Source organism: Podarcis cretensis (assembly GCF_951804945.1).
Source record: "Podarcis cretensis genome assembly, chromosome: 3".
Classification (NCBI taxonomy): Eukaryota; Metazoa; Chordata; class Lepidosauria; order Squamata; family Lacertidae; genus Podarcis; species Podarcis cretensis.
Genome location: NC_137172.1, coordinates 60,405,687 through 60,432,041, shown reverse-complemented (window position 1 = coordinate 60,432,041; position 26,355 = coordinate 60,405,687). Strand labels below are relative to the sequence as shown.

Sequence of the window (26,355 nt, the reverse complement as noted above, 5' to 3'; positions counted from 1 at the left end):
TAAACCAGCACAAAATTAGTAGACACACAGCCATGAAACACATTGGGTGACCAATAGCCAGTCATTGTCTCTTAGCCTAACACCCCCAACAGTGATACTGTGATGATAAAATCAAAAGGGGGAGGGAACCATATATGCTACCTTGAGCTTCTTGGAGGAAAGGTCGGGTATGAATCTAATAAATACAGTTATGGCTTGCATATTATCTCCAGTATCAGAGGCAGGATTCTTCTGAATACTAGTTTCTGGGGAACATGAATGGGGGAGAACTGTTGTGCTCATGTCCTGTTTGTGGGCTTCCCATAGATATTTAGTTGGCCACTTGAGGAATACGATGCTGGACTAGATGGGTTGTTGATTTGATCCAGCAGGGCGCTTCTTATGTTCTTATGCTTGTCTGAAGCCATGTTCAGCTTTATAGATGAAAACTTTTACCTTGAATGGGGCTTAAACATGCCCTGGCCACCAGTGTAAGCGAACAAGGACTGGTGTCCTTTAGCAAGGATGTAGCTGAGCACTTCTTTGGGCCTGGGAGTTGGAAACTTTGAGAATAAAATTGCATTGTATAGTGCTCCTGTTCAGGATTCCAGACAGCCAGTCATGCCCTGTTCCAGGATACTCCACTCTATGCCCCTTGCCCTGTGTCTTCCATCCCTGCTCCCACTTAAGCAGCAAGTTAGGACTCCCACCATTATCTTTAATACTTCTGCACATCTTGAAGTTTCCACAGACTAGTTAACACTCCCTTCTTGAGTGTTGTTGGCTACAAAAGGGCTGCTACAGAAAGTATATCAGCCACCGTCTCTATAAAGTCTAATTTTCTGCAAGTGATTTTGAGTGCTGTACCAAGCCAGATAAATAACAGAAAGTTATATTACATAGAGGTGATGTGGGAGACGAAGCATATATTCTCATAGTTTCCTCTAATACATCATATTGAAATGACCTTTTGATTTGCTAAGGGGCATCTGCTTCAACAAGATCAAGATGCTTTTTGACATGCTCTCCTTCCTCCTTTTGGCTCCCTCTTAATAGCTTTTCCTTCCTTTTTTAAGTGATGGATGGGCAGATAGAGACGAAGTCATCGAAGGGTACGAAGCTGAAGCAAATGGGGGCATCACAATCAAGCTGCAGTCTCCGGACGTCGTGTCATTCGATGACTATTTTTTGAAAATACGGCTGGAAACCAACACGCGCAATCCCTGGTTCCCAGAATTTTGGCAGCACAGGTTCCAGTGTCGCATTCCAGGACATCCTCTAGAGAACCCCAACTTTCAAAAGAACTGCACTGGTAAATATATACATATATTATTATTATTAATTTCCAAACAAGAGCTTGCCCTGCCCTTCCCATGTGTCTTCTCTTTTTCCTGCTTGTGCACTGCAGTAAAAGCCTACATGAAATCATGGAGGAAACCCCATCAAATCATGATGGGGTAGTAGGCAAGACGCTGTGTCAACATGGGGCAATCTCGACTTTGCTACTACTGTTCCTTGATGAACCGAGGAACTCTGCCCCTGGCACTCCAGAGGTGATTGTTCAATGATGGGATATCTAACTGGTGTGTTAGGTCGGACTTTCCCTATCGTGGTGCTCTGCATATGTTGTTAGACTCCAGTCTCCATCAGTTCCAGCCTGCATGGCCTAAGGGTCAGGGCTGATGGAAGCCATAATCCAGCTGCATCTGAAGAGCACCGCATGTTGGGGGAAGGCTGCCTGAGATGTCCTCTGGCTTTGTTTAACCGGTTCTTAATTTGTTTTTCTCTCCTGCCGCAGCAAAGCAGAAGTTTTTGTTTGATTCTAAAATGAATTTGCAGGTGGTAAAATAGGAGAATAGAGTGAAAACCTGGCTTGATTGCCGACAAGGCCTAAGGCATTTTTTCAGACTTTCGCACATGGTGCTGAAACTGCCTTCGAGCATCTATCCTGCTGTTTGTGTGCACATTGTTAAAGCAGTCAGAAAGCAGGCAGGAGCCATTTTAAAATTAATTGTGCAGTAGAGCCAGTGGACACGCCCACTACATACATGGGGAAAGCAAAGCAAACAAAAACCTGCTTTCAATGAAATGTCAAAAAGACAGTGAGGTTATAATATAACTGGTGAGCTATCCCTGCTCCCAACTGAATAAATTGTTTTTTATGCCAAGGCAGACAAATAATCTATCTAGCTTAATATTGTCCATACTGATTGGCTGCAGCACTCCAGAAATTTACAGGAGAATCTATCTTAGCCTTTCCTGGATATTAGGGAGACTGAACCTGACTGGCACCATTTGCATGCAAAGAATGTGCTCTACCAATGAGGTGCAGTCTCTCCCTGTTATTATTTAGAGACAATCCTATGAGCTCTAGGAGAGTGGGCTTGGCACCCCAGGTCTCCCCCCTCCCCATTACCACCAGTAGGATTGTTCTGCGTGACAAATGGCCAAAGCTCTTCTCACCCACTGGGATAGGTGTCCCCCCCAACCAGCAAGTGCCCCCATACTGAGGGGGTGGAAATGACAGAAGGAGCAAATAAAAAAGCTTGTTCAAAAATATATAATTTGGGTTTTCAGGGGGCATTGTATGCCCTGTATTAAGAAAAATTGCTTGGACAATGTGCAGGTGTACTCAGCAAAATCACATATTAAAATGTGTACATTAGTACTAAAATGCCAACAAACTGATAAATAACAAGGACTAAAATGTTGGTGAGTTTTCATGAGGAGTTTTAAAAATTCACAGACTTGTGGAGAAATGTGGCAAATGGAAATAAAGTTTTGAGGGAAAGGGAAAATGGAAAGCAGAGTGAAACTGAAATGGACAGATTCACCCATCCCTATCACGGTGGCACTTTTCTTTACTTTAATATGCTGTTTCTTTCCAGGAGTGATTTCTCGGGACTCCTGGCAAGGAATTAAGGACCTCTCCTGTTTTTTGTCCCTTTACAGAAACCCTTTGACTCTGTCCCATCACGTAACTATCATGGGTAGTAGCCATTGATGTGCAACAAGTGTGGAGTTCTCCCTGTTCAGGGTTCCAGCTGCTCCATTTCTCTTCTCTGATTTCTCATTTCCCCATTGTGTTGTCAGTGTTCTGAGCCCACTGTGCATACTTAGCCTTCACTGGGCTATTTGAGGTTGTTTGGGATTTTTTCCCCCTTAGGTTTTTCCTTTTTTCTTTTTCTAAAACCCTTTTTGTACTCTCTGCAAGTCTCATGGTGTCCCCTGAGTCTAGGTGACACCTCCCTCTTGTGTGTGGTGGCACCCTTTTTTACACCAGTAAAACTATTTTCCCCTTCAAGATTAGAAATAAGAGGGATTCATAGATCTATCTCCCATAAACTTGTTCTTATCATTTCTGAAAAGCATTCCATGCTATATATTGAGGGGGGTGGAATATATTTTGGTGAGAGACAGGAAATGCAATGTAAATGTGTGGGATTCCCCCCCCCCCTATTTTATTCAAAGTAATCACAGAAATATGCTGTGTTTGTACATTTTTTTTTTTGCTCCTCTGAAAAGGCCCAGCACAGCTTATTTTTGTTCTAAGCACTAATTTTAACCCCTTATTGATCAGAAGAGATGGAATTAATATGTGCAATATGGGGTTTTATGTTAGAAGCCTAGATGCAACACTAAAGATCAGGGATAGCAAATTAATGTGCCCAGCTTTACCTGCCTAGATATCTGGCCATGTCTTTATGACACACCGCTCATGGCTGATGTGCCCCATGCGATTTCCCTTTCAGATCAGCCCCACAGGCTGCAGATGTGATCTTCATTTTAAGCTTCCTTGGGAATTGTGGCTGTTTGCGAAATGGAGTTGCAGCTTTGGACTTATGGAATGTGTCTTGGTATGCAATCTGTACTGTGGCTACTGGTTGGTTTACTGGCACATTAAAACAACAACATTAAGTGGGTCCATACAGGAGGAGATTGCATTATCCACCCTGCAGCTTTCTGTCACGTCTTTGAAATTAGCATTAGTCTTGTGTTGGCACTGTGTCCCTTGAGCGCCACTGGAAAGCGCCAATGCGCTAACCAAAGCTAAGGACAAAACACAGCATGGAACAGATTGCATGCTAAGATCTGCATTGCCTGTGTCTAAGAGCATCAGTCTTGATCTTAAACAAGCTCGTCACGTTGAATGATGTGAACAGTCACTCAAGGGAACAGAGATCTCAGGAACAGAAAAGAATGGGATTTTATGTGCAGACTAGAGAGATGGAAGAACTGAATTAACCCTGAGGCTGAACAGAAAAAGAGCCCTGCTGGATCAGGTCACATGCCCATTTAGTCCAATATCCTGTCCTCACAGTGGCCAGTCAGATGCCTATGGGAAGCCTGCAAGTAAACATGACTGCAAAAGCATATTCCCCACTTGGGAAAAGCAGCAAATGGTGTTCAGAGCAAATGGTGTTACTGGAAGTAGTACACACTCATCATGACCATTAGACATTGACAGCCTTATCCTTGATGAATTTGTCTAAATCCTTTTAACGCCATCCAAACTGGTGGATATTACTACATTCTACAGCAGCAAATTCCATAGTTTGAATTATGTGCTGATCTTGTAACTGGTTCCATTACTACGCCTCTAGTAAGGCTAATTCTCTGTCTGGTAGCTCACAACAGAGAGCTAGTGTGATAGCTTAATCATGATGTGTTACTAGCTGATAGTTCAAATTGAGCTAACCTTTGTGAGGCGGTTGTTCACCCAGTTAGCCAGAGGTTTCTTATTTAGAAACCCTCACAGTGCTTCCAAAGAAAAAGGAAATCATGAGTACGTTGAATGAAAGGTTTCTTGCATGGCACTACTGACTCCATACATTTTATCAGATACCTTGCAAAAGTATATTTAATAGTATTATTATTATTAATAATAATAATAATAATAATAATAATATATTATTTATACCCCGCCCATCTGGCTGGGCCTCCTCAGCCACTCTGGGCGGCTTCCATAAAAACCAAAAATACAGTAAAATATCACACGTTAAAAACTTCCCTAAACAGGGCTGCCTTAAGATGTCTTCATATTTAACTATATACACAATAGTATTGAATATCTGAAATATTTTGCAGACAGCACGATGCGTTTAACAGATGATGGCTCTTAAGATATTTATACATAAATAATAATGATGTGCTCAAATTCAGGAGGGTAAAATGTTGCACTCAACATTGGAAATGTTGATGAGTTTAAATTTCAAGTATTTGGTAATACCTACTTCAACTCGGTATTCTACATGTTCCATGGCATAACTGTGTAATTAAGTGGGAAGTGTTAATGAAGCAGATGTGCAGGGAAAACACACATTGCTGTGTTCAGATGTGTATATGGATGCTGATGTCAGCATTTGATGAAGTTAGTGCCATTTTTTGATAATGGCATCCAGTGGACTACTGGCAGCATTTTAGGGCTGCCACCCCTTTATTATTTCCCATTTTTTAATGCTGTGGGGGAAAACATATGAGGGATTGTCTCTCCAAATAAATATGTAGGATTTGTGACAGACCTGTGAGGAAGGTGGACTCATTTCTGTCCAACACTGCTAAAAGAAACCCAGCAGCGGTTTCCCTCCATCTCCTTTACCTCAGGAATGAGGAAATCTCATTTCTGTCAACCTCTGCAATAGCTACCATACAAGCTTGACCTTCACTTTTGCTTACCTCAATTTTTGATAACTAATTTGCTTCATTAACTGGGTTGAGGGTTTGGCATTAATTTCACCTTTTCTAATATTATCCCTTGGAAATTAAGTGGAATAAATATTAAGATGCCTGTTTTTTCCACTGAGAGTGAGACATTCTAATTTTAACATTGAATAGAGCCTGGTGACACCAATGTTCGTGTTAGCTGAAGGATTCCAAATTGTTGAATGTTTTACTTTCCCTAATTTTCCAGCTGTGTATCTGAGCAAGAAACAAAAGTTCATGGCAGAGAAGAATGATGTGCTCCCTCTTGTGGGCAAAATCTAGTTCTTTCTCCTTTATGAATGCTATTTGAGATACAGTAATTAATGTGTGTATCTGGATCTCTTTCAATCTTGAGACATGAAAACGTAAATTGAAGTGGGCTGGACTCAAAAGGACTATAGGTCCATGCAGTGTTTCCTGTTCATATTATTTGAATACAATGCATTAGTAACTGATTTGAATAGTTGCTTGAATTGAAACTTTAGGCTATGCCATAATTCATTGAAACTACAAAATCAACACATTCTTCTCCATATTAGGTGGCTCAGAATCCTAAAAGTGTTTGTGCCAGCAGATAAAATGGTGGAACTACATCTTGTTTCAAAATATCCCATCACTATAGAAAATACCCTGGTATCTAAACCATTGGGGAAAATTCACTTCTGTCCTCTCACCTACCACTTACATTCCCTTCTTACTGATAATTAATACTCATTTCTGGAAGAATGATGTTCCTGGTTCCCATATATTGGCTCCTCAGAAGGACTTGACTGTGTTTCCGTGGGCTTTCCATGAAGGGCTAGAAGACTGAACATCCCCTTTTCAGAAACTTCCCTAAATCTCAGTTCTTTATGGCCAAGCAGGAGATTTCAAAAGAGCTGGAAAGAGGGAAAGGTGTCCTTTTCCTTCCCCTCTCTTGAAACTTCTCCCACTCTAGAAACCTCATCCACTGAACAACAGGATGCATATGATAAAATAAATACATAAAATACATAGGCAGGTAATATTCAAGGTATGCATAAGTTTGTAAACTAAAAGAAAAAAGAACACATGACCCTTAGTTCAGTGGTTCCTGTGTTCCATGGAACACTGAGGGTATAAATTTTCCCCTCTCAATATTTTACAATATTTGTTTTAGACAAATTCATTTTCTCGGTAAAGGAGAAATTCACCAATTTCTTGGAAGTGGGGCTAACTATTAGTCATGGCACAGACTCTTTCTCCCTCATCTCCCCTAATTTGTGTTGGCTGTAGCATTGTTCCAGGGCACTGTAGGTAGAAATAGGTGGCAGCCACAAAAGAAGGTGGAGAAGTGGAAAGGGAGCGAGAGAGATTTTTGAATTTTTCTCAGAAAAACCTTTTCTAACAACTTATGGCTCAACTTTGGTTGTGGGTAAATACATGGCATGTTTAGGGTTCATGGGGAGGAAAGTAGGGAGGGGCGTACTGGCCTGGCAGTCTTCCTTAACATCCTAGAGGATGTCAAAAGTGTTGGCAGATGTTATAGGGAGTTTTCAGAAGGGACGAAAGGAAAAATACCCCAGGTACCCTTTTCCAGTCTCCAGAGACTTTCCTCCACTGCTGTAGAGAAATAAAGTACATAGTTTTGGGGCTGAGAGCGTGGCCAGAACCTGCAGCACAGCACAGCAGGGGAAGGTTTCAGGAATGTATGTAAGAAAGAAAGAAAAATGTGTTTGTGTGGTATCCCCCAATATTGAAAGCCCCAAACAGCAGTACAAGGCTGCTGTTGCAGGCTTACTGTAGTGCTAAAAAGGGGCATTCCTATTAGGGACAGCTGGAGATATGCTGTTGAGGGTTCCTACTAGTAAATGTATAATATCTTCCAAGCAATATTGTCGAGCTTCCTAACTCTATATTCTATGTAATACAGACAAAGCTATTTAAATGTCAATAGCTCTGCTATTCAGGTTTAAAGTGACATTCCAAACCCACTGAATCTTTTAAATCAATATAGGCACTTGATTTTAAAGGTACTTCTTGAAAATACATCAAGTACAGGGTATTATATAACAAATCACAATAAATAATAGTATATATGCATGAGGATTTCAGACCTAAAGGCCTCACACTCAAAATCAAGGTCTCTTTATCTCTTCAGAAAATATAACAATGTATTATTTTTATATAGCTCATTTCAAGGAGCTCAAGTGGGGGGGTGTACATAGCCCCCCCATCACAACAACCTATTATAACAGGTCACTGCTCATCACACTTTTGCTGCACAGATACTTGTATGATGGCACCTCGGTAAACCGCTTTCCAACTTTTAACAGAGTTGTCATTTCCTCGGAACCAGTGAACAGTAAACTGGAGTTATTCTGTGATAAATCACTCAACGATGCCTTGCTATCACAGTCAAGAGATTTATTACCTGACCGGTCATAAAAAGCATTCTGGTAGCCAAGTATTTACATTTGTTAAAGCAAACAGCTATTAACAGCATTCTTTCAGTTAAAGTCTTTCGGTCTCTTCAGCATGGCATAATTACAGGAACAGTCCATCATCTCATTAGCAGTCCTGATGCAGCTCTCCTTGTCAGACATCTGCCATCTGCCATCAGGTGTCAGGCAAAAGCGAAACCAATCGTTCCTCCTTTTATAGGCATGCTTAAAGTGCCACAAATGTTATGGAACCTGGAACCTTCTAGAAACTTCTATCTGTTTCTGCCAGAATGATTCCCTAACACAAATGTGTGAGGCAGGTTGTGCTGAAAGAGCATGATAGGCCCCACCACCTTGTCTTCCTCTTCTGGCAAGCAACTGCCAGTAAGCTAGCACTGAGGCACTGTCCCAAGCCACATCCAATATATAACCTACTATTATATTACATGGGGCAGTTTTGTTTTCAGTATTTAGAATGCAGATCCTTTAACAGTTATTGTGATTCTACTCTCTCGTTAACAAGGCAAACTTGAATTATGTCAATGGCTTTGAATGGGTGGGTGGGCAAAGCCTCTGTTTTCTTGGCAAATAAAGTAATACTTCAGAGCACTGGAATGAAACCACTCTTATTTAGTGACGTCTTGAATGTGACGTCTGCAGCCTTTTGAACTCATTATTGCTTCAGGTGCCCTTCAAGCTCCCAGATGCTTAATGCATTTCAGACCTCCTCAAAGTGCTTGTATGATGTATTTTAATTCCAATTGCTGTTTGCAGAAAGGTGAAGTTTATTGTATTCCAGCTAAAAAGGAGCTTGACTCAGCATATGGCAGGGAGCACTGATTTTGTTTAAGTCTGTAGTATGCCAAGCAAACAGCTTCCTAGCACTGAAAACACATTATAATGTTATGAGTTGGGTGAGGAAAGTAGGCTATATGCAAGATCCTTTTAACCCCTAGATCTAAAAAGGTAAAGGTAAAGGTACCCCTGCCCGTACGGGCCAGTCTTGACAGACTCTGGGGTTGTGCGCCCATCTCACTTAAGAGGCCAGGGGCCAGCGCTGTCCGGAGACACTTCCGGGTCACGTGGCCAGCGTGACATCGCTGCTCTGGCGAGCCAGAGCCGCACACGGAAACGCCGTTTACCTTCCCGCTGGTAAGCGGTCCCTATTTATCTACTTGCACCCGGAGGTGCTTTCGAACTGCTAGGTTGGCAGGCGCTGGGACCGAGCAGCGGGAGCGCACCCCGCCGCAGGGATTCGAACCGCCGACCTTTCGATCGGCAAGTCCTAGGCGCTGAGGCTTTAACCCACAGCGCCACCTGCGTCCCAGACCCCTAGATCTAGGAAGTGTTAAAATATAAGCCACAATGGGTTCCTGTGTTGAGGTGATTGCCTGGGTGATAGCCCATTCAGAAAACAAAAAAAAAAAAGGAGGTTCTGTGTGAGATGGCAAATGGTAGAAAGAAAAAGCCTGAGTTGAGAGCTGGAGAGAGAGAAAGAGCCATGTTTGATTTCTGAGACTATGAAAGAAACAAGACCCTTTTGGAGTGCTAATGCTGTGAACCCCTCCATCGTAGGCTCAGGTTGTATATATGTGTAAAAAAAACCATATAGCATAAAGGCACCACAATCTCTGCTGTGCCTCATTCCAAAAGGAAACATGAACCCTGAGTAAATGCCTGGAAACCCTGGAATCTCACACCACTCAGAGATTGGTGTGGCATGATATAATAATTTCAAATAATTTCTCTTTTTATATGCATCTGGTACCCAAGGATCTTTTTTTCTTTTTCTTTTACAATGTATACAATATTTTCTATATACAGTATTTTCCACTGTTTTGTCCCGTCCCCCCACCCCAGTGGCTCCATAAACTAGTCTGATACCAGATGGGGGACAACAGAAGCTGCCAGTACCACCACTGACCTCATGGCTGAACAATGATTTAACCTCTGGCTACAGAATCCAAAAGTCTACATACATTTGCCTGTCCACTGGCCATAGTGTTTCAGTTGCAGTAACAATCTGTTAATCATTTTATTTAGAGAGTAATAAGATATCTTGGTAACAACACAGCTTAGCTCTGTTTGGATGTCATCCCAACGTGTGGAGGAGCCATTCAGACGGCACCAACTACCACACATTCAGTTTAAGGTTTGCAGGAGTGCCTGTGTGCAAAACCATTCTGCATAGAGAGCTCTCGTTATTATGTTATCCACTTGGAAGATTCCAAGATCCTCTGTGAAAAGAGGCCCGGTCCTTCTAAATCATGGTTTAAGCCCAAGCAAAGCCTTGGGATCACCAACTCTCCTTACTCTGTCCTTCTCGCACATGACTGGCAGAAGGTCTTTGCCAGTGCTTAGTTTCAGTTTCACAAATTTTCGCTTGAAACCAGTGATTGTGGTTTAAAACAAACCCTGGTCAATTTCAAAACAAGCCAAACTGAAACCATGAGTTAGGAAGCTGGCTTGTTTAGTTAACCAGAGTTCGTGATAAAACACAGTCTCTAGTAACTATGTAGTGACAAACTGAGACTCTGTGAAATGGAAATGAAATCAGCTGCACAGGGGGAGAGGGGATTGGTTGTATGTGTTGTGTTAAAAAATGGTTTAAGGTTACATGCGATCACAAAGATTACATAGTGTTTGCATAGGCACAAAGTAGAAAAAATGCTAAACAATAATATCATCACAGAACTGGTATTTTCCTGTATTTATTTAGAAATAAACCCCTACTTTTGAATGCTATGTAGGGCATCCAGGAATCACATTCCAATGAAAGGACACTGAGTTTCCTGCCATGCCTCATTATCAAGTACTTTGAAGCATGGAGTTGACTTGTAGTAAAAACACTACCTGTCGTAGTATGGAGAGCACAATAAAATTAGGCATGCATTAATGTGGGTCAAAACACCACATACCTTTATAGAAAGAGTTGAATAAATTAGGAGTAAAATGTTAGTGAGCTGAGTATGCTTGATCAGTTGCTATAGCTATATTAAGCTTTATATAGAGAATTGTATATATTGTATGATATTATATATGAAAAACTAGTTAAAATTAATAGTAATAATACAAAGAAAGTTGTGTACGCACAACCAGAACTTTGAATGGTGGTTCTACTCCAGAAAGGCTTCATTGTATAGGTTAAACACATCTGAATAATTCTGACTCTCATGCATGGCTAACATAATTTCTTCAGCTCTAATGTAATGAAATTTGTCGTCCAATGTTCCCAAAAGAATGGGAAACTAATTCACACTTTATTATTACATATATTAATGAGTTGAGCCCTCATGTTTCTTTTTAAAAAGTGGCATGTTCTTTCAAGGGAAATTCACTTGTTCCAGCGATTAATCCCTATCAGCAGTCATGTTTACTGGTCATAAAGAGTAAGTAGTTCTGTGGCAAATGAACATAGAAGGGAAGTTAATTAGAATTTAATTTTCTAATGCTTTATATAAATAACAGACTCAGCCTAGTACAGATATGCTTTGACTGTGCTGTTCTTACCCATTAGCTGCAGTGTTTAGGTAAAGCTAAACAGTTCATTTGCATCGCAGTGCTGGATTGAGAGTTAAACTCAAGGCTGGAACACCTCCAGACATTGCTGAATTACAACTTCCATGATCCCTGACCACTGGCCATTGTGGCTGGGCTGTTGGGAGTGGGAGTCCCACAGCCCTGCTCTAGATCTTTGTGTCCATAACTACAGTGATTGTTATCATTCACAAAGACTCGAATACGGTCTGGAGAAGATGGGCTGGTTCCCTGTTTTCTCCAAGGACAGGACTAGAACCAATGAGTAGAGATTACACAGACTTCCCACGGGCATCTGGTTGGCCACTGTGAGAACCGAGTGCTAGACTAGGTGGACCTTTGATAGGGTTGCCATATTTCAAACAGTGAAAATCCAGACAGAAAAGTTGCTGAGCTTTTTTTGGCCAAAACAGCACTGCCTATTGGGCTGTCATACATTTGCCCAGACACTGCTGCCAAATGAAGTATTCCAGATCTGTCCAGAAAATTCCTTTCAGCTAAGTATCACTAGAAACTTCCCAGTGGTGACAGCAGTTCAACAGTGGAACAGATTGACTCAGGAGGTGGTTTGCAGTATTTATGCATAGACTTCCTTGTTTGCAGTATTTATGCATAGACTGGGTGGCTATCCATCAGGGACGCAACAGATGCAACTTGCATTGCAAATCCTGCATTGTGAGGGAGGGTTTGACTAGATGATCCCCATGGTCTCTTCCAACTCTGTAAATCCAAGTAATTCAGACACAGGTTGCCTTGCTTGCTGTTAGCAGCCCATGTTTTGCACCACCACCTCTCTGGTTGTTGCAGCTGTTATTAGCTAGCCAAAACAACTTTTTAGGGGGGGGAATTGAAGGTTGTGTTGCAATCAGTAACCACCACTATCTTCACAACCTCAATCAATAGCACAGTGTGAATAGATCTGGGACAGTTTAATCTCTACAGTTGCAATAGAACACATTGATTAATTAATGTTTTCAATTAACCTCCTTTGTAATGTAAAAAGGAAAGGTTCTGACATATCAGTTTGAAACAGTTGAGTGTCAGTTCCATGTGATTCCTCCAATGTTACTTCAGAAATGCTTTAAAACTTCTACACATATGGCTTTGCTTTAGAACAGAAGGGCCTAACCTTACTCAAGCCAAGGGTTATAGTGGCGCACAGTTGAAGTTTTTTATGTTTTTACAAAATGATAAATTGAGAGGGGAGTTGTCACACACACACAAATCAAAATGGGGAGCCTGCAGAGCAAAAAAACCCAAAAACCCTTTGGCCAATGACACCACAGTGGAAGACCCATGCCAACACTAAAATAATAATAATACTAATAAATTTATTTCTTTTTAAAAATAACATATGGGGATGGGTCTTAGGAGTCCACAGAAAGCAATGGCAGATAATCCACAGCCAATGTACACCACTGGGCTGTGGGTTATCTGCCATTGCTTGTTAGCATGTTAACATAACATGCAACTGATACCTATTCCGCTGGGAGATGCTTTGCTTGCACTGTTCTGTAAAGAAGCTTTATACTTTTCCTGGAGCAATATTTGAGCAGCTATGGAGGTGATGCCATTGCACTGAAATTCATTGTGACTGACATACAGGTAACAGTGCTCCAGTCTGAGATATCAGAAATGTTAGGCTGTGAGCATGGCTGTTGAATGGAGAACATTGTTTTTGTCAAATTTACCTGTGTTTGAGAGCAACCTAGGGGAAGGCAGTAATCACCCACCTTGCTCAAGATATGACTAAGGAGAGCATAAGTGTGCTGTTTGATCACTTGGTCCTTTTGCCTAAATATTAAGAAATTTCAAATACCTTCTTTCTTTCTTTTTCGCACAAAACACAAAACTTTCAGATATTTACATTGCCACCGCTAGACATTGATACATATTTTTCCTCAGAATGTGGTGGAGGAGCACACAGATGCCACACATAATGAAAACAACACTTTGATGCTATTGGGGATGATGGTGTACTTGATACTAAGCCATAGGTGCAAGCAGAGAAGACAACTTTGCATAATAGGCTCGTAAGGATCATAATAGAATTGTCATATTTTCTGTTGCGTGAAAACAGAGAGATAAAGAGCTGTCCCGTGAAGGATTAAAGAAAGAAAGCTGACGTTTTGGATTTATCTCTTCTGGCATACGGCACAATTGAGGGCCCCCTCCAATACATGAGGGAGGCTTTGAGAATGGCACAGAAGCACTGAAAGTGAACATACGAGTCTTTTTTGTGATTGCATGTCTTCCTTTCAGTGATATGTATGGGGACATCTTATCATAGGAGAATAGTGAAAAAAGGAGATGCAGGAGAGACTAACAGTGCATTATATACAGATGGGAATAACAGACTCCCAGACCCTTTTAAAAAGAAGAAAAGGGCAGTCACTTTTTGAGGGGGTAATTTAGAAGTGGGAAGCAGCATGTGGGTGTGCACTGAACTTCCTTCACAGGTTCCCTTAAAAAAAAAAAATCAATGTTTATATATAAATAAGGTCTCGTATTTTTGCATGTTTAAATTTCATCCTATGCAATATCTTTAACTTATAGGCAATGAAAGTTTGGAAGAAAACTATGTCCAGGACAGTAAAATGGGATTTGTTATCAATGCCATCTATGCTATGGCTCATGGCCTCCAAAGTATGCATCATGCCCTTTGCCCAGGACACATTGGACTGTGCGATGCCATGAAGCCCATTGATGGAAGCAAACTCTTGGATTTTCTGCTCAATTCTTCATTCATCGGCGTTTCAGGAGAGGAAGTTCGAATTGATGAGAATGGAGATGCTCCCGGAAGGTAAGCAACTATGGCATCTTGCCTTGTTAATAATCCTAGCTTGTACAATTGAAGCAAGAAGCTGATACATTTAACACTGTAAATCAGGGATGGGGAGGGGGGCCCTGTGCTCCTCTAGTTGCTACTGTACTTCAACTCCCATAAGCCCTAAGCAGCATGGCCAATCGTCAGGGATAATGGGAGTTGTAGTTCTGCAACATCTGGAGGACCGCAGGTACTCCATCTCTGCTATATAGTACAGCAGATTAATAGTACCAGTAAGGGGGAGCAACTTACCCAACCACCATGTTAATCAACAAAAGGCCATTGAGTTCCTTCCTTCATACGATAGCGTTGTTGTAGTTGTTGTAGTTGTTGTTGTTTAGTCGTTTAGTCGTGTCTGACTCTTTGTGACCCCATGGACCAGAGCACGCCAGGCACTCCTGTCTTCCACTGCCTCCCGCAGTTTGGTCAAACTCATGCTGGTAGCTTCGAGAACACTATCCAACCATCTCGTCCTCTGTCATCCCCTTCTCCTTGTGCCATCCATCTTTCACAACATCAGGGTCTTTTCCAGGGAGTCTTCTCTTCTCATGAGGTGGCCAAAGTATTGTAGTCTCAGCTTCATGATCTGTCCTTCCAGTGAGCACTCAGGGCTGATTTCCTTAAGAATGGATAGGTTATGATAGTGTTAGGCACCAATAAAGAAGGTATGGCACAGGTTCCAATGAAGCAAAAACAAAACAACAAAAAAAGTTTCATGTAAAGAGCTGTTGGGGGAAAATAATTCATTTTCTTACTTTTTTTTTATAAGAATGTTTTTATGTTAATTACCTGCAGTAGAGGTTTAAAGCTCAGTTATATGAAAATACTGTTATGCTATTAAGCTTCAAATTCACACATTTCACTACAGCATTGCAACGTAATACAGCAAAAAGGTAACATCTATAAAAAAAATGAGCAAACACCACTTGTGTAAGAAACCTCTGGTGGACTCAAAGGCTTAATATAAGGTGTGCAAAGCTGAGCAAGAATGCATTCCATATAAGTTTATTCACAAAGAATCACTCATTTTTATATTAAGAATTCTTAATTACATTTATTTTCTTCATTGACGAAATAGCAGAGGCCTTTATATTTGACCGTGTTTCTATACAAATATATTCAGTAAGTATCAAAGCAGGAACAAAATAAAATGAAAGAATACATATCAAGAACATTTTATGCTTTGCTGATTATTTCACAATTGACTTCTTTGATGGACTAATTACAAGCCACAACTTAAATAAATTCTGTAGACTGTCAGATCGTATAAATGTTTTTATTTTTTGCATACTGTGCATATCAAATTAATGATAGAAAGCAAAGTTCTGTTCCAAAACATGTTTCATATACAATATCCAGTACTCCAGCGCAGCATTTGCTAACCAGCCCCAATACAGATGTTTTGGACTACAAATCCCATCTGTCCCAACTAGCATGCTGTAAAAACAACTATTTAAAATATTCAAAAAAATTAAAGTAAAAACACCAATAAACTAAAAACAGATTAGCAGGTGCTGAAAACAGTGCAGTGAAGGCACTTACCTGATGTCACTAGGCAGGTTCCCAGAGTATAGATGCTGCCACACAAATTAGGAACTGGTATTGGGTGGCACCTGTAATAGTGGCAGTTCTGCACATCAAAGTGGTTGAGCAGACATAATATGGGGTAAGGTGATCTCACAGGTAAACTGGTCCCAAATTGTTAAGGACTTTATATACTAATAGTAACATCTTGAAATTAGCCCGGTAGCAAATTGGCAACCAGCGTTGATACCTGAGCACAGCTGTTCTATGCTGACACAGTCTCATTCCTTTTAGCAATCGTGCAGCTGCATTCCGCACTAACTGCAAACTATGTACTTAAGAAATATTGAGTGAATATATTCCTGCAGATCTTGTGAGCTGGTGTTAGCCATAGTAAAGATCTATAACAAATATTAAAGGGGGAAATTCTTCAGGTGAGACATAAATAGCCCTGAGTCCTTCACTAGCGCATCAAAACAGGCTAATCTAATGTTCCTTCACAGAAGATAACTGGTTTCTGGAAAAAAAGATAAATGATGTTTATGCAGCCTGAGGTTTCCAAAACTGGGAGGCTTTTTGAGCATCTGGCAAAGTGTGATAAATAGCTGGCATTTTATGGACAGATTAGAGGCCACAGGTTTGACTGGCCATCTATCTGTACTTCATCAAAACACAATGCAAATTCTCGTCAGATTTTTGTGTCTGCTATATGCTCAAAAGCAGAACATTAGAATTAGGTTCAGTCAACAGTGGGCTTGTCATTAAGGCTGCAGACTAAGCCCCACTGAACTCAATAGAACAAGCACAAGATTGTAAGGTGACATTACAGATGTAAGAAACCTTGTTGTCATGACAGTGTGCATCAGGTTTGTGTGCTGCCCAGGGTGGTAATGCATCCTGCTTTAATGAGAATAGCCTTCTAATTATTATTATTATTATTATTATTATTATTATTATTACCCCGCCCATCTGGCTGGGTTTCCCCAGCCACTCTGGGCGGCTTCCAACAAAATATTAAAATACACTGGTCTGTTACATTAAAAGCTTCCCTAAACAGGGCTGCCTTCAGATGTCTTCTAAAAGTCTGGTAGTTGTTTTTCTCTTTGACATCTGCTGGTAGGGTGTTCCACAGGGCGGGTGCCACTACCGAGAAGGCCCTCTGCCTGGTTCCCTGTAACTTGGCTTCTCGCAGAGAGGGAACCGCCAGAAGGCCCTCGGCACTGGACCTCAGTGTCCGGGCAGAACGATGGGGGTGGAGACGCTCCTTCAAGTATACTGGACCGAGGCCGCTTAGGGCTTTAAAAGTCAGCACCAACACTTAAGAAGGCAGGCCTCTATTTGAAGTCATCCTCTAGTTTAAGAGCTGTCTAGTCTTAGATCAAGAACTGTAAGATGGGAGAGCAGGTGCCTTGAAGATGCCACACAACAGTTGACAACTGTGCAACACACTGAACAACTGCACTGGTCTAAAGTCTTCCTTGTCATGATGAGATTTTTGTATTTTTATTTAAATTATAGCAATTATTTCCAAATTTGTATCTATACATAGTGTTATGAGTTTGGGGGGCAGGGGTGCCAGACCCCATAATCCCTGGATCTAGCACGTGTTAAAAACTAATAAAATGTTCTAATTCTGGGAAATAGCCAAGCTAGTTTCCTGGTGAGGTGATGAGGTTTAAGGGGCTCAGTGTAAGTTAGCAAATGTGTGGGGTCCACTCCCTCAACAGAAAAGGACAGAGTTTGGAGCAGAAATAGCAGTGACGTGATCTAGAAGGAAAGCAGCAAGCTAGAGAGAGAAACAGAACGTTTCAAAGCACAAGGAAACACAAACCCTGACTAAGTGCCTGGAACTCCTGGGATCTCACACCAGAGATTGGGATGGCATGCAACACTATAAATCAGCTTATGCAAATTTTGTGCATCTCTGTGCCCTGTTTTGCTCACCTTCTTTTAATGATACATTTCCTCTTTTTTGACCACAGGAGTTTGCATTTTATAACAAACTGTGCCTTGTTTCATAATGCAAACTGCGGTCTGGTAGCAAACCATGGTATCAAACCAAGGTCTAGTTTGGTTTGATAACTAGCTATGGTTTGCACAAACCAGAGTTTCCCACATTCCCTGTTGTTTTAAGAGCCCCTAGCAAACTGGGGGAAAGCTCAGAAAAAATTACTTGAAATATTTACATCTAAGCATACGGAAACTGAAGTAAGATGCCCTTGGAACTTTGGGACATGAAATCTTCCGAAAATACAGTTTACAATTGACTTGCAGAAATGTGAGACAGGAGTTATCTTGTTTCAACCTCAAGGGGAGAAAAAGATTGGGGCACTGTCCTTCTGCTCTTCAGAATCCGTTTGATTTGCCTGCCCCTCATTACTATTCAGGACACAAGCACCTGTCTGGCTTTTCTGTACAGTTTTTCTCCGCATCTGTATGGTTGTGACACTCAAGGGAGAAAATGCCTTTGCCTGAGTCTAAAGCCACCAGCTAAACAGACCAAGCAGCTGCCCCGAAAGAAGCCCGTCTCTTGCAATTTCTAAGCAAAGTAAAGGGTTTCTAGCTGCTTCTTTCTCCTGTCCCTGAATCTTGATCAAAACACTCCTCTGCTTGCCACCCACAACCATCTTTTCTTCTCTATCTCAACAACCGGCTTGTCTGTCTAGACTCAGTGGTGATTCCGCCTCCTCCTTCCTCTGCTCCTTTTACTCCTACTTCTTTCTCCCCCACCTTGAAATTACTGCTGCCAATCTTCCCTTTTGCACAATCCCTTTTCTCTGTAAGGAGAAAAAACAGCATATCGTGGTGGCAGCAAACGACTCCTTACAATGTAGTGCTGGTATGCGGTGGGCAAGGAGCGTGGGCAGAGGATGAAAAGCCTTTGGAAGCATGGAGGCTGACTTTGTTTTGGTCTTCTGCAAACATAGCCTACCTCCCATGAGCAGGCGAACAGCAGATTTTCTACTTGGATAACTAAATGTTCATGAGATGCTTGCAGAGCCGCCTTCCATCCATTATTAAACACAACCCTGTGATTAATTTATGTCAAGGATTCTCAGAGCACATCATAAGAAGCCCCCGTAAGTCAATGAGAACACGGGTTGGGCCTCCACAGGTTTAACAAAGACAGGTGGCTCATCTGCCAGATCACTTTAAAAGGATCCGTCTGTTCCCTGAGAGAAGGTGCCAGGAAAAGAAAAGAAAAGAAAAGAATGGTCCCTGAGCCATCAGGCTTATCTTATCAATGACAGAACCACTTCTTTCAACTTGGGACTTGCCTCATTCACAGGCAAAATGGGGAGGTGCAGTTTGAAGGGCCAATGGAATTTTAGTGGCTGTTGCATACAAAGATTACAAATGGAGACTGGTAAAACTAATGCCATGTCCCATGAGTGTTGGAGAGCCCCTGATAGTTCAAACCCCTGGTGACCACACCGCAGCAGTTCTTCCTTACTCTTCCCTTTCAGACACTGCTAAAAAGACTACAGAGATTTCTTCAGACACTGTTAAAATACATTCAGTCAGAAACCTTCTCCCTGTATAAATAACATCATCTGATACTGTGTGTTAAGGACTGACGCTGCAGATTTTGTAGTGAATTTATAATACTAGTATTATTGAAATGAACTACAGTTTGTTTGATTGCAGTGAATCCATCCTAGAGTTGGTTTCTTGTAATGGTGCTTTTAATTTGCATTTCTGTTCTAGTCTTGTGAGCTGCTTTGAACACATTAATGTGGAAAAGTAACAATAATAATACAAATAAATAACCACCAAGCTTTTTTCTGTCTTAAAATTAAAATCATACACGCAATTATTTCCTTATTTCCATTTTTATTTCAATAACTCAGCATTGCATGATTGTGCTTTATATTACTTAATTTAAATGAAACACAGACAATCACCGACACAGGATGGGATCGCCATGCTGCTAAAGCCAAAAGTACCAGCAAGACGGTGGTTCTTTCTTCGATAAATTTACATTAACAGGCAGGTGCCCTGGAATTTTGGTACCCCAAGTAGTTGCCTAGCTTATCTTTAGAGTTGTGCTGGCTCTGGAACCAGCCAGTTATTTCATTGCCCTGACTTGATCCTGACAAACTGAAGGGAAGCCGTGGCCAAAACACTCACTTCTAAAGATTTGGTTTCACATGAAGAGCATGAGCTGAAAGAAGTTAATTGGAAGAAGTCTTCCATTTAGAAGCTGACCAGAACAGGAAAAAGAGACTCTGGTCCGCCTAGAAATGTTTAATTTGACTTCCGCACTCTGCTCTTGTCCCCCAGGTATGACATCATGAACCTACAGCACATAGAAGCTAATCATTATGATTATGTTTATATTGGGACTTGGCACGAAGGGGTGTTGAATATTGATGACAATAGGATTCAGATGAACAAAAGCGGAATGGTCCGGTCGGTGTGTAGTGACCCCTGTTTGAAGGGTCAAATTAAGGTATGTTGCCAGTGCTTGCTCATCTGAGGTATCTCTACTGTGCAGTGGGTGGGGGAATTACTGTTAAGATCAGTGGTGTCCAAACTTTTTTCTTTCTTTTTTTTTATTTAATTTTTATTGATTTTCAATACAAGTTAAAAACAAAACAACGCACACATATAAACCAACAAAAATGAAAAAAAAAAACACACAAATAAACACATACATATATCCAATTACAACATTACATTAAGGACTTCCCTCCATCACGGTTTGAGCTCTATTTTAACCTTATCTCCCTGTCCAAACTTTTTTCAAAGAGGGCCAGATTTGATGAAGTGAAGGGCCATTGGGGCCGACCAAAAGGCTTTTTTTAGGGTTGGAGTTGTTGAGCTTTTTTTTAGGATTTTAACTGTCACGGGGGCCAGATTAAACCAACCTGCGGGACATGCCCCCCTTGACACAGAGTGTCATAAATAAATAAGATTCACATAACATTTCAGTAAATCTGCATCTCTTTGCAAAAATTTGCTCTGCTTCCAGGAACCATGTGAACAGTCTTATTATTATTATTATTATTATTATTATTATTATTATTAGCGTCTCCTTTGTTGGAGGTTTTAAAGCAGAGGTTGGATGGCGATCTGTCATGGATGCTTTAGCTGAGATTCTTGCATTGCAGAGGGTTGGACTAGATGACTCTCAGAGTCCCTTCCTACTTACAATTCTGTGCCCTCCCCACCCTCCCATGGTGACCCAGCCCTCCTGAGCATATCTTTGGAGGGTGTGAGGGTCTGAAGCGAGAGTGATAAGAAGTCATCTCCCGCTTCCACTCTTGGAAAGAGAGGCTGGATCCAAGTTTCAGCTTGTTTCCTAGGTATCATCCTGCCACTGTGACATTAATTCCTTTCACTAGCATTCTCTCTTTAAACTTCTAATAAATGCTTGTCCCTTTGGATACATGAAAAACCTATTGACCTTGCACATGAAACCTGGCTTTAGTTTGTATAATTAGAACTTTGGTTTCTTCCTCAACTGACTTTCCTTAATGGGGCAGACCGCATTATGTGTACAATATGCGATGTAAACGTTACTGAACCAAATCAATACCCAGCATATTAGCAAGTTGTAAAATGTAACAGCAGATTCCTTGGGTGTGATCTGTGCTCCTACCTCACAAGCAGTATTGAACGGCATGCAAAATACCTACTTACCAACTCAGTTTGTATCTCACTAAAGGCAATTCACCATCCACCATGCTCATGTGGCATAAAAGGAGGTATTAATGAGAATATATTGCATGTATAAAGTTAGCTTGAAGGAGCAAAATGTTCCTTTAAAAGGGGACTGGGAATAAATTTTAAAAAACCCTTCCGTTTTAAAGGTTAGTGAAGTCCAAAAAGATCTAAAGAGCCACAAGTTCTCCATCACTAATTTAGTTCAGTATTTACATGGAGAGTTGTTTTTAGACAAAGGTTATCTACTTCTTCCCTGCTGCAACTAAAGATTCTTTTATATAGAGATGTCAAGGACTGACCTTGGGAACCCCTGCATGCAAACCATGTGATCTTATGCACTGAATCTGTATCCATTGTAATGTCTGGGTTTATTTGTTTGCTAGCTTGTGGAGTGGGAGACAAGAAAGAGTGTTGGAAAGTACAAATGAGAATTTGTACTTGTAAAAAATTAATTTAGACCAAGCAAGTTGAGACATGAATACAAGTTGAAAGATTTGGTTATCACTATTTCCCAAGGCTGTGTTTCACTGCACTACACATTATATTACTGTAGTGAAATCGAGATGCCATTTAATATATTTTTAAATAACATTTTCCATTGTTTTGGGGGGGGTTTATTGCAGGTTATAAGGAAGGGAGAAGTGAGCTGCTGCTGGATCTGCACAGCTTGTAAGGAAAATGAGTTTGTGCAGGATGAGTTCACATGCAAAGCTTGTGACCTGGGATGGTGGCCCAACACAGAACTGACAGGTATTGCAACTGAGAGGGAGAGTGTGCTTAAATACAAAGGGGAAATGCCGTGTGTGTGTGTGTGTGTGTGTGGCCATTGGTCCATTGAGCTACGTACTGTTGACACTAACTGGGAATTGCTCTCCAGGGTTTCAGGGAGGGATGCTCCATTCCTGGAGATGTCAGGAATTGAAATCTTGTGGCTGGTGCACGCCTCTGTTATATACTGAGATCTTCCTCAGAGGCCCTTCTATGGGTGCCCATGCCATCTATTTAAGGTGGAGATCAATGGAGAAGAGAGCTGTGGCACCTCACTCATGTAACCTTTTTTCTTAGAAGCTCATCTACTGCCTTTGATCTGCCAGGCACAGAACTTTTTATTTTCCCACATCTTACTTCCATGTATTTATCCCCTGCTATTATTGTTTCCAGCATGGCCTTTTTCTGTTTGGTGTGTGTGTATCAGGTATTGTAAACCACTCTGAAAATGTTGAATTAAAAGTGGCAAATAAATCAAGGGTCTTTAGGCATTTCCCCCCCTTAAAGATGGCCTCCAGGTCATTAACTCAAGCTTGTTCCAAATGCTTGGAAATGTTGTATATTTTAAAGAATCTAAAACAGTAGGTATATTTACAATAGTTTATCACCACATGTCTTATTATGCTTGACTATAGCAGCACTGAGTCTGCTGGAACATTGTGAGGGAGTAAAATTGTGTGCGACAAATAATTATTTAAAACATCCAACCCATACATTTCTTGGAAACGTCTATGCCTTTTTCCTGTGCACAGCAAGCACATAAAATGCAAGCATATACAGACATTACTGTACATTCCCATGCCTACACTTTCAAAACAATAACTTTTAGCTAATCAAATATGTTAGCACATGACATTGGTCAGTTAGCATAAACATGCTAAGAAAATAAAAATGTAGCTACTTTTAAAATGATATAAAATACAAATAGATGTAGTTTTCTGACTCTATAGGTCATACCACCAAGCCATGTTCTCAAATTATCATGCTGCTGGATTAGGCCAGACAGAATAAGAACTGGTATACAAGTTATTAAAAGTGTGTGGTTATATTTAAAAGAAAAGCAATGACTATAATTACCATAATCCTTTTATTATCTAGCTTTGCTTAACAATAGCAAAAATATTCCAAGTTCTTTCTTTCTTTTCTTCCTTCTTGCCTTCTCTCTAATTTAGTTTTTGCATAGAGTGAAAGAATTCTACCCTTCCAATATTGGGATGGAGATATAGAGATAAACTATAATGATTTGTAAATCATTCTTGTGTATGTAAGCCACCCCAGAAATGTTAGAGTTATTGGGTATAGACTTTAAAAATAAATTACACTTGATAAATAAATATCTGTTAATTCAAAGTTTCTCTTTGGAAAAAATGCTTTTTCTCTAGCTACACATTTAAACTTATCTGTCTTTCTTTTCTGTATCCTTTAGGCTGCGAACCCATCCCTGTAAAATATCTGCAGTGGAGTGACATTGAGTCCATTGTGGCTGTGGCCTTCTCTTGCCTGGGTATCCTGGTCACCCTGTTTGTCACGCTTATCTTTGCCCTCTATAGGGACACCCCTGTTGTCAAATCCTCCAGTCGGGAGCTTTGCTACATTATACTTGCCGGGATCTTCCTTGGCTACATCTGCCCCTTTACCCTGATTGCTAAGCCCACTGTCACCTCATGCTACCTCCAGCGCCTCCTCGTGGGGCTTTCCTCTGCCATGTGCTACTCTGCCCTTGTAACCAAAACCAATCGCATTGCACGCATCCTAGCAGGGAGCAAGAAAAAAATTTGCACCCGCAAACCGCGCTTCATGAGTGCTTGGGCCCAAGTCCTCATTGCCTCCATCTTGATCAGTGTGCAGCTGACCTTGGTGATTACCCTGATCATCATGGAGCCCCCTTTCCCCATCCTTTCCTACCCCAGCATCAAGGAAGTCTTCCTGATCTGCAACACCAGCAACTTAGGTGTGGTGGCCCCAGTGGGCTACAACGGACTCCTTATCATGAGTTGCACTTACTATGCCTTCAAAACTCGCAACGTGCCCGCCAACTTCAACGAAGCCAAGTACATTGCCTTCACTATGTACACAACATGTATCATCTGGCTGGCCTTTGTACCTATATACTTTGGGAGCAATTACAAGATCATCACTACTTGCTTTGCGGTGAGCCTGAGTGTGACAGTAGCTCTGGGGTGCATGTTCACACCCAAGATGTATATCATCATTGCCAAGCCCGAGAGAAACGTCCGCAGTGCCTTCACCACTTCAGATGTGGTGCGTATGCATGTTGGGGATGGGAAGACACCTTGTAGGTCCAACACTTTCCTCAGCATATTCCGGCGGAAGAAGCCAAGTACTGGAAACCCAAAGTAAGTAACTTGACTTTGTGCATCTGTCAGTCTTCGTTTTTCACTTTCTTAGTCTTTTCCCGTTTTCAGGAACCTTCTTACTTTTTCAACAATGTTTGTGATTCTGCTACAACTTCTTTACATGAGGAAACAATGGAGGAAATGAAATCTGAACTCTGGCATAATCTACAAGAATAACCTGTTCTTCTTCTCTGCTTCTCCTGTGCTACGTGTCAGGTGCAACAGGCCTACATGCTTTTCTGCCATTGACCCCCAATCCTGCCTTTAACCTATTCTGCTTCGGTACACAGTGACATGCATACAAAATGGCGGTCACTTTTTAGCACTGTAAAGTAGCAACAAATCTTGGTAGCCATGTTTCTACATTTGTTCAAAATGTTATTTTATGCTTATCGCAGTACTGCCACATATGGAGATGGCGGCCCCCAGCTGGTGAGCAATAATCCCTATTATACTTGTTGACTGGTTAAGACTGAGTTGAAACAGCTAGCCTGAACACTCCTGTCTTGGAAGAAATATTTAGTCTGAAATACAGCTGTGCATTGATTTTCCCCAGCCTAGAGCTTAGGAGACAGCTGTTGCTTCAAGCAATGAAGCAGTTCAGACCGGAAGCTTAAATAGGAGCTGTCAGCCAACCCCTGATCTGAGCAGGTGCTTTCATGCACCTCCACTCCTCCCATGTAGCTTCGCATGCAGCTACCCAGGCATTTCATCAATGACTATGAAGCTCCTGCTTGGTTAGCTGACTCTTCTGCTTCTGAGGCCCAGGGGGAGGTACGGAGATCTGAGAGCCAACCAGGAACCCAAGCAGGTGGTGTGGGGATCTACCGTCCTGGGGCAGGGGTATCTGTGTCCATTTGCTCCCTGGTGGAGCTCTGCTGGATGGTTTTGCACCCCCTGCTCCTCCTCTGAGGAGACCTCAGATTTGAGGTCTGGGCAGGGCAGAACCCCAGCAGTGCACTTTCAATGTAGTCCCATCTATGGCAGGTAAGTAAACTGGGAGGATTTTTAACTGCTATTCCAAATCCAGGATTTTCAGCTCTCTTGCTTAGCATAATATGAACAGCCATTATGGAATGGCTACTCTCACCCAAACCACCTTGCAAGTAGTCTGGGAAAGCTATTGAACTGCGCAGCACGTTTCTAGCAGTCAGTCATATTCAGTTTAAACCAATGTTGACTTCAGCTGAATGAATATTTCCCTAAGAAATAGTAATTCTCAGATTGTTTATGGGTCAGGTTTCAAGGCTTGGTAAGGAAATTACATCTTCTTGCTCTGTTATATGAGAGTGACAGAGCCTTACAAAAAGTTAACCTACACGTTATTATTTTTTTACACTTCAAGATGAGGAATCCCAGTAATTCTTCTGTCTAGAGATATAATTACATACAGCCCTTCCAAAGGAAATTAACAGTTAGATATTTATTGAGCTAGATAGAGAGTATGGGATGGAATGGAATGGAACGTCTAAATCTAGAAAGATTAAAGGGATTTCTCAACTGAAAAAAACAGAAGTATACACTCACTTTTATAGTACAAGGTAGATGGCTTTGGAGAGTTTCATGAACATCATCAGGCTATTGCTCT

At 41.3% G+C, this 26,355-nt stretch overlaps 1 protein-coding gene across 4 annotated transcripts in view; it reads left to right on the top strand.

Annotated features, from left to right (window-relative positions):
* The window catches only part of GRM1 (glutamate metabotropic receptor 1), a 180,428-nt gene that overhangs the window by 130,242 nt on the left and 23,831 nt on the right, over positions 1 to 26,355 (top strand). For all 4 annotated transcript variants that reach the window (XM_079970862.1, XM_079970863.1, XM_079970864.1 and 1 more), the window contains 5 exons: positions 1,056 to 1,291; positions 14,178 to 14,424; positions 20,257 to 20,425; positions 22,266 to 22,392; positions 23,837 to 24,767. In XM_079970862.1, coding sequence (XP_079826988.1) covers positions 1,056 to 1,291; positions 14,178 to 14,424; positions 20,257 to 20,425; positions 22,266 to 22,392; positions 23,837 to 24,767 — 1,710 coding nt within the window. The remainder of the gene's footprint in view (positions 1 to 1,055; positions 1,292 to 14,177; positions 14,425 to 20,256; positions 20,426 to 22,265; positions 22,393 to 23,836; positions 24,768 to 26,355) is intronic.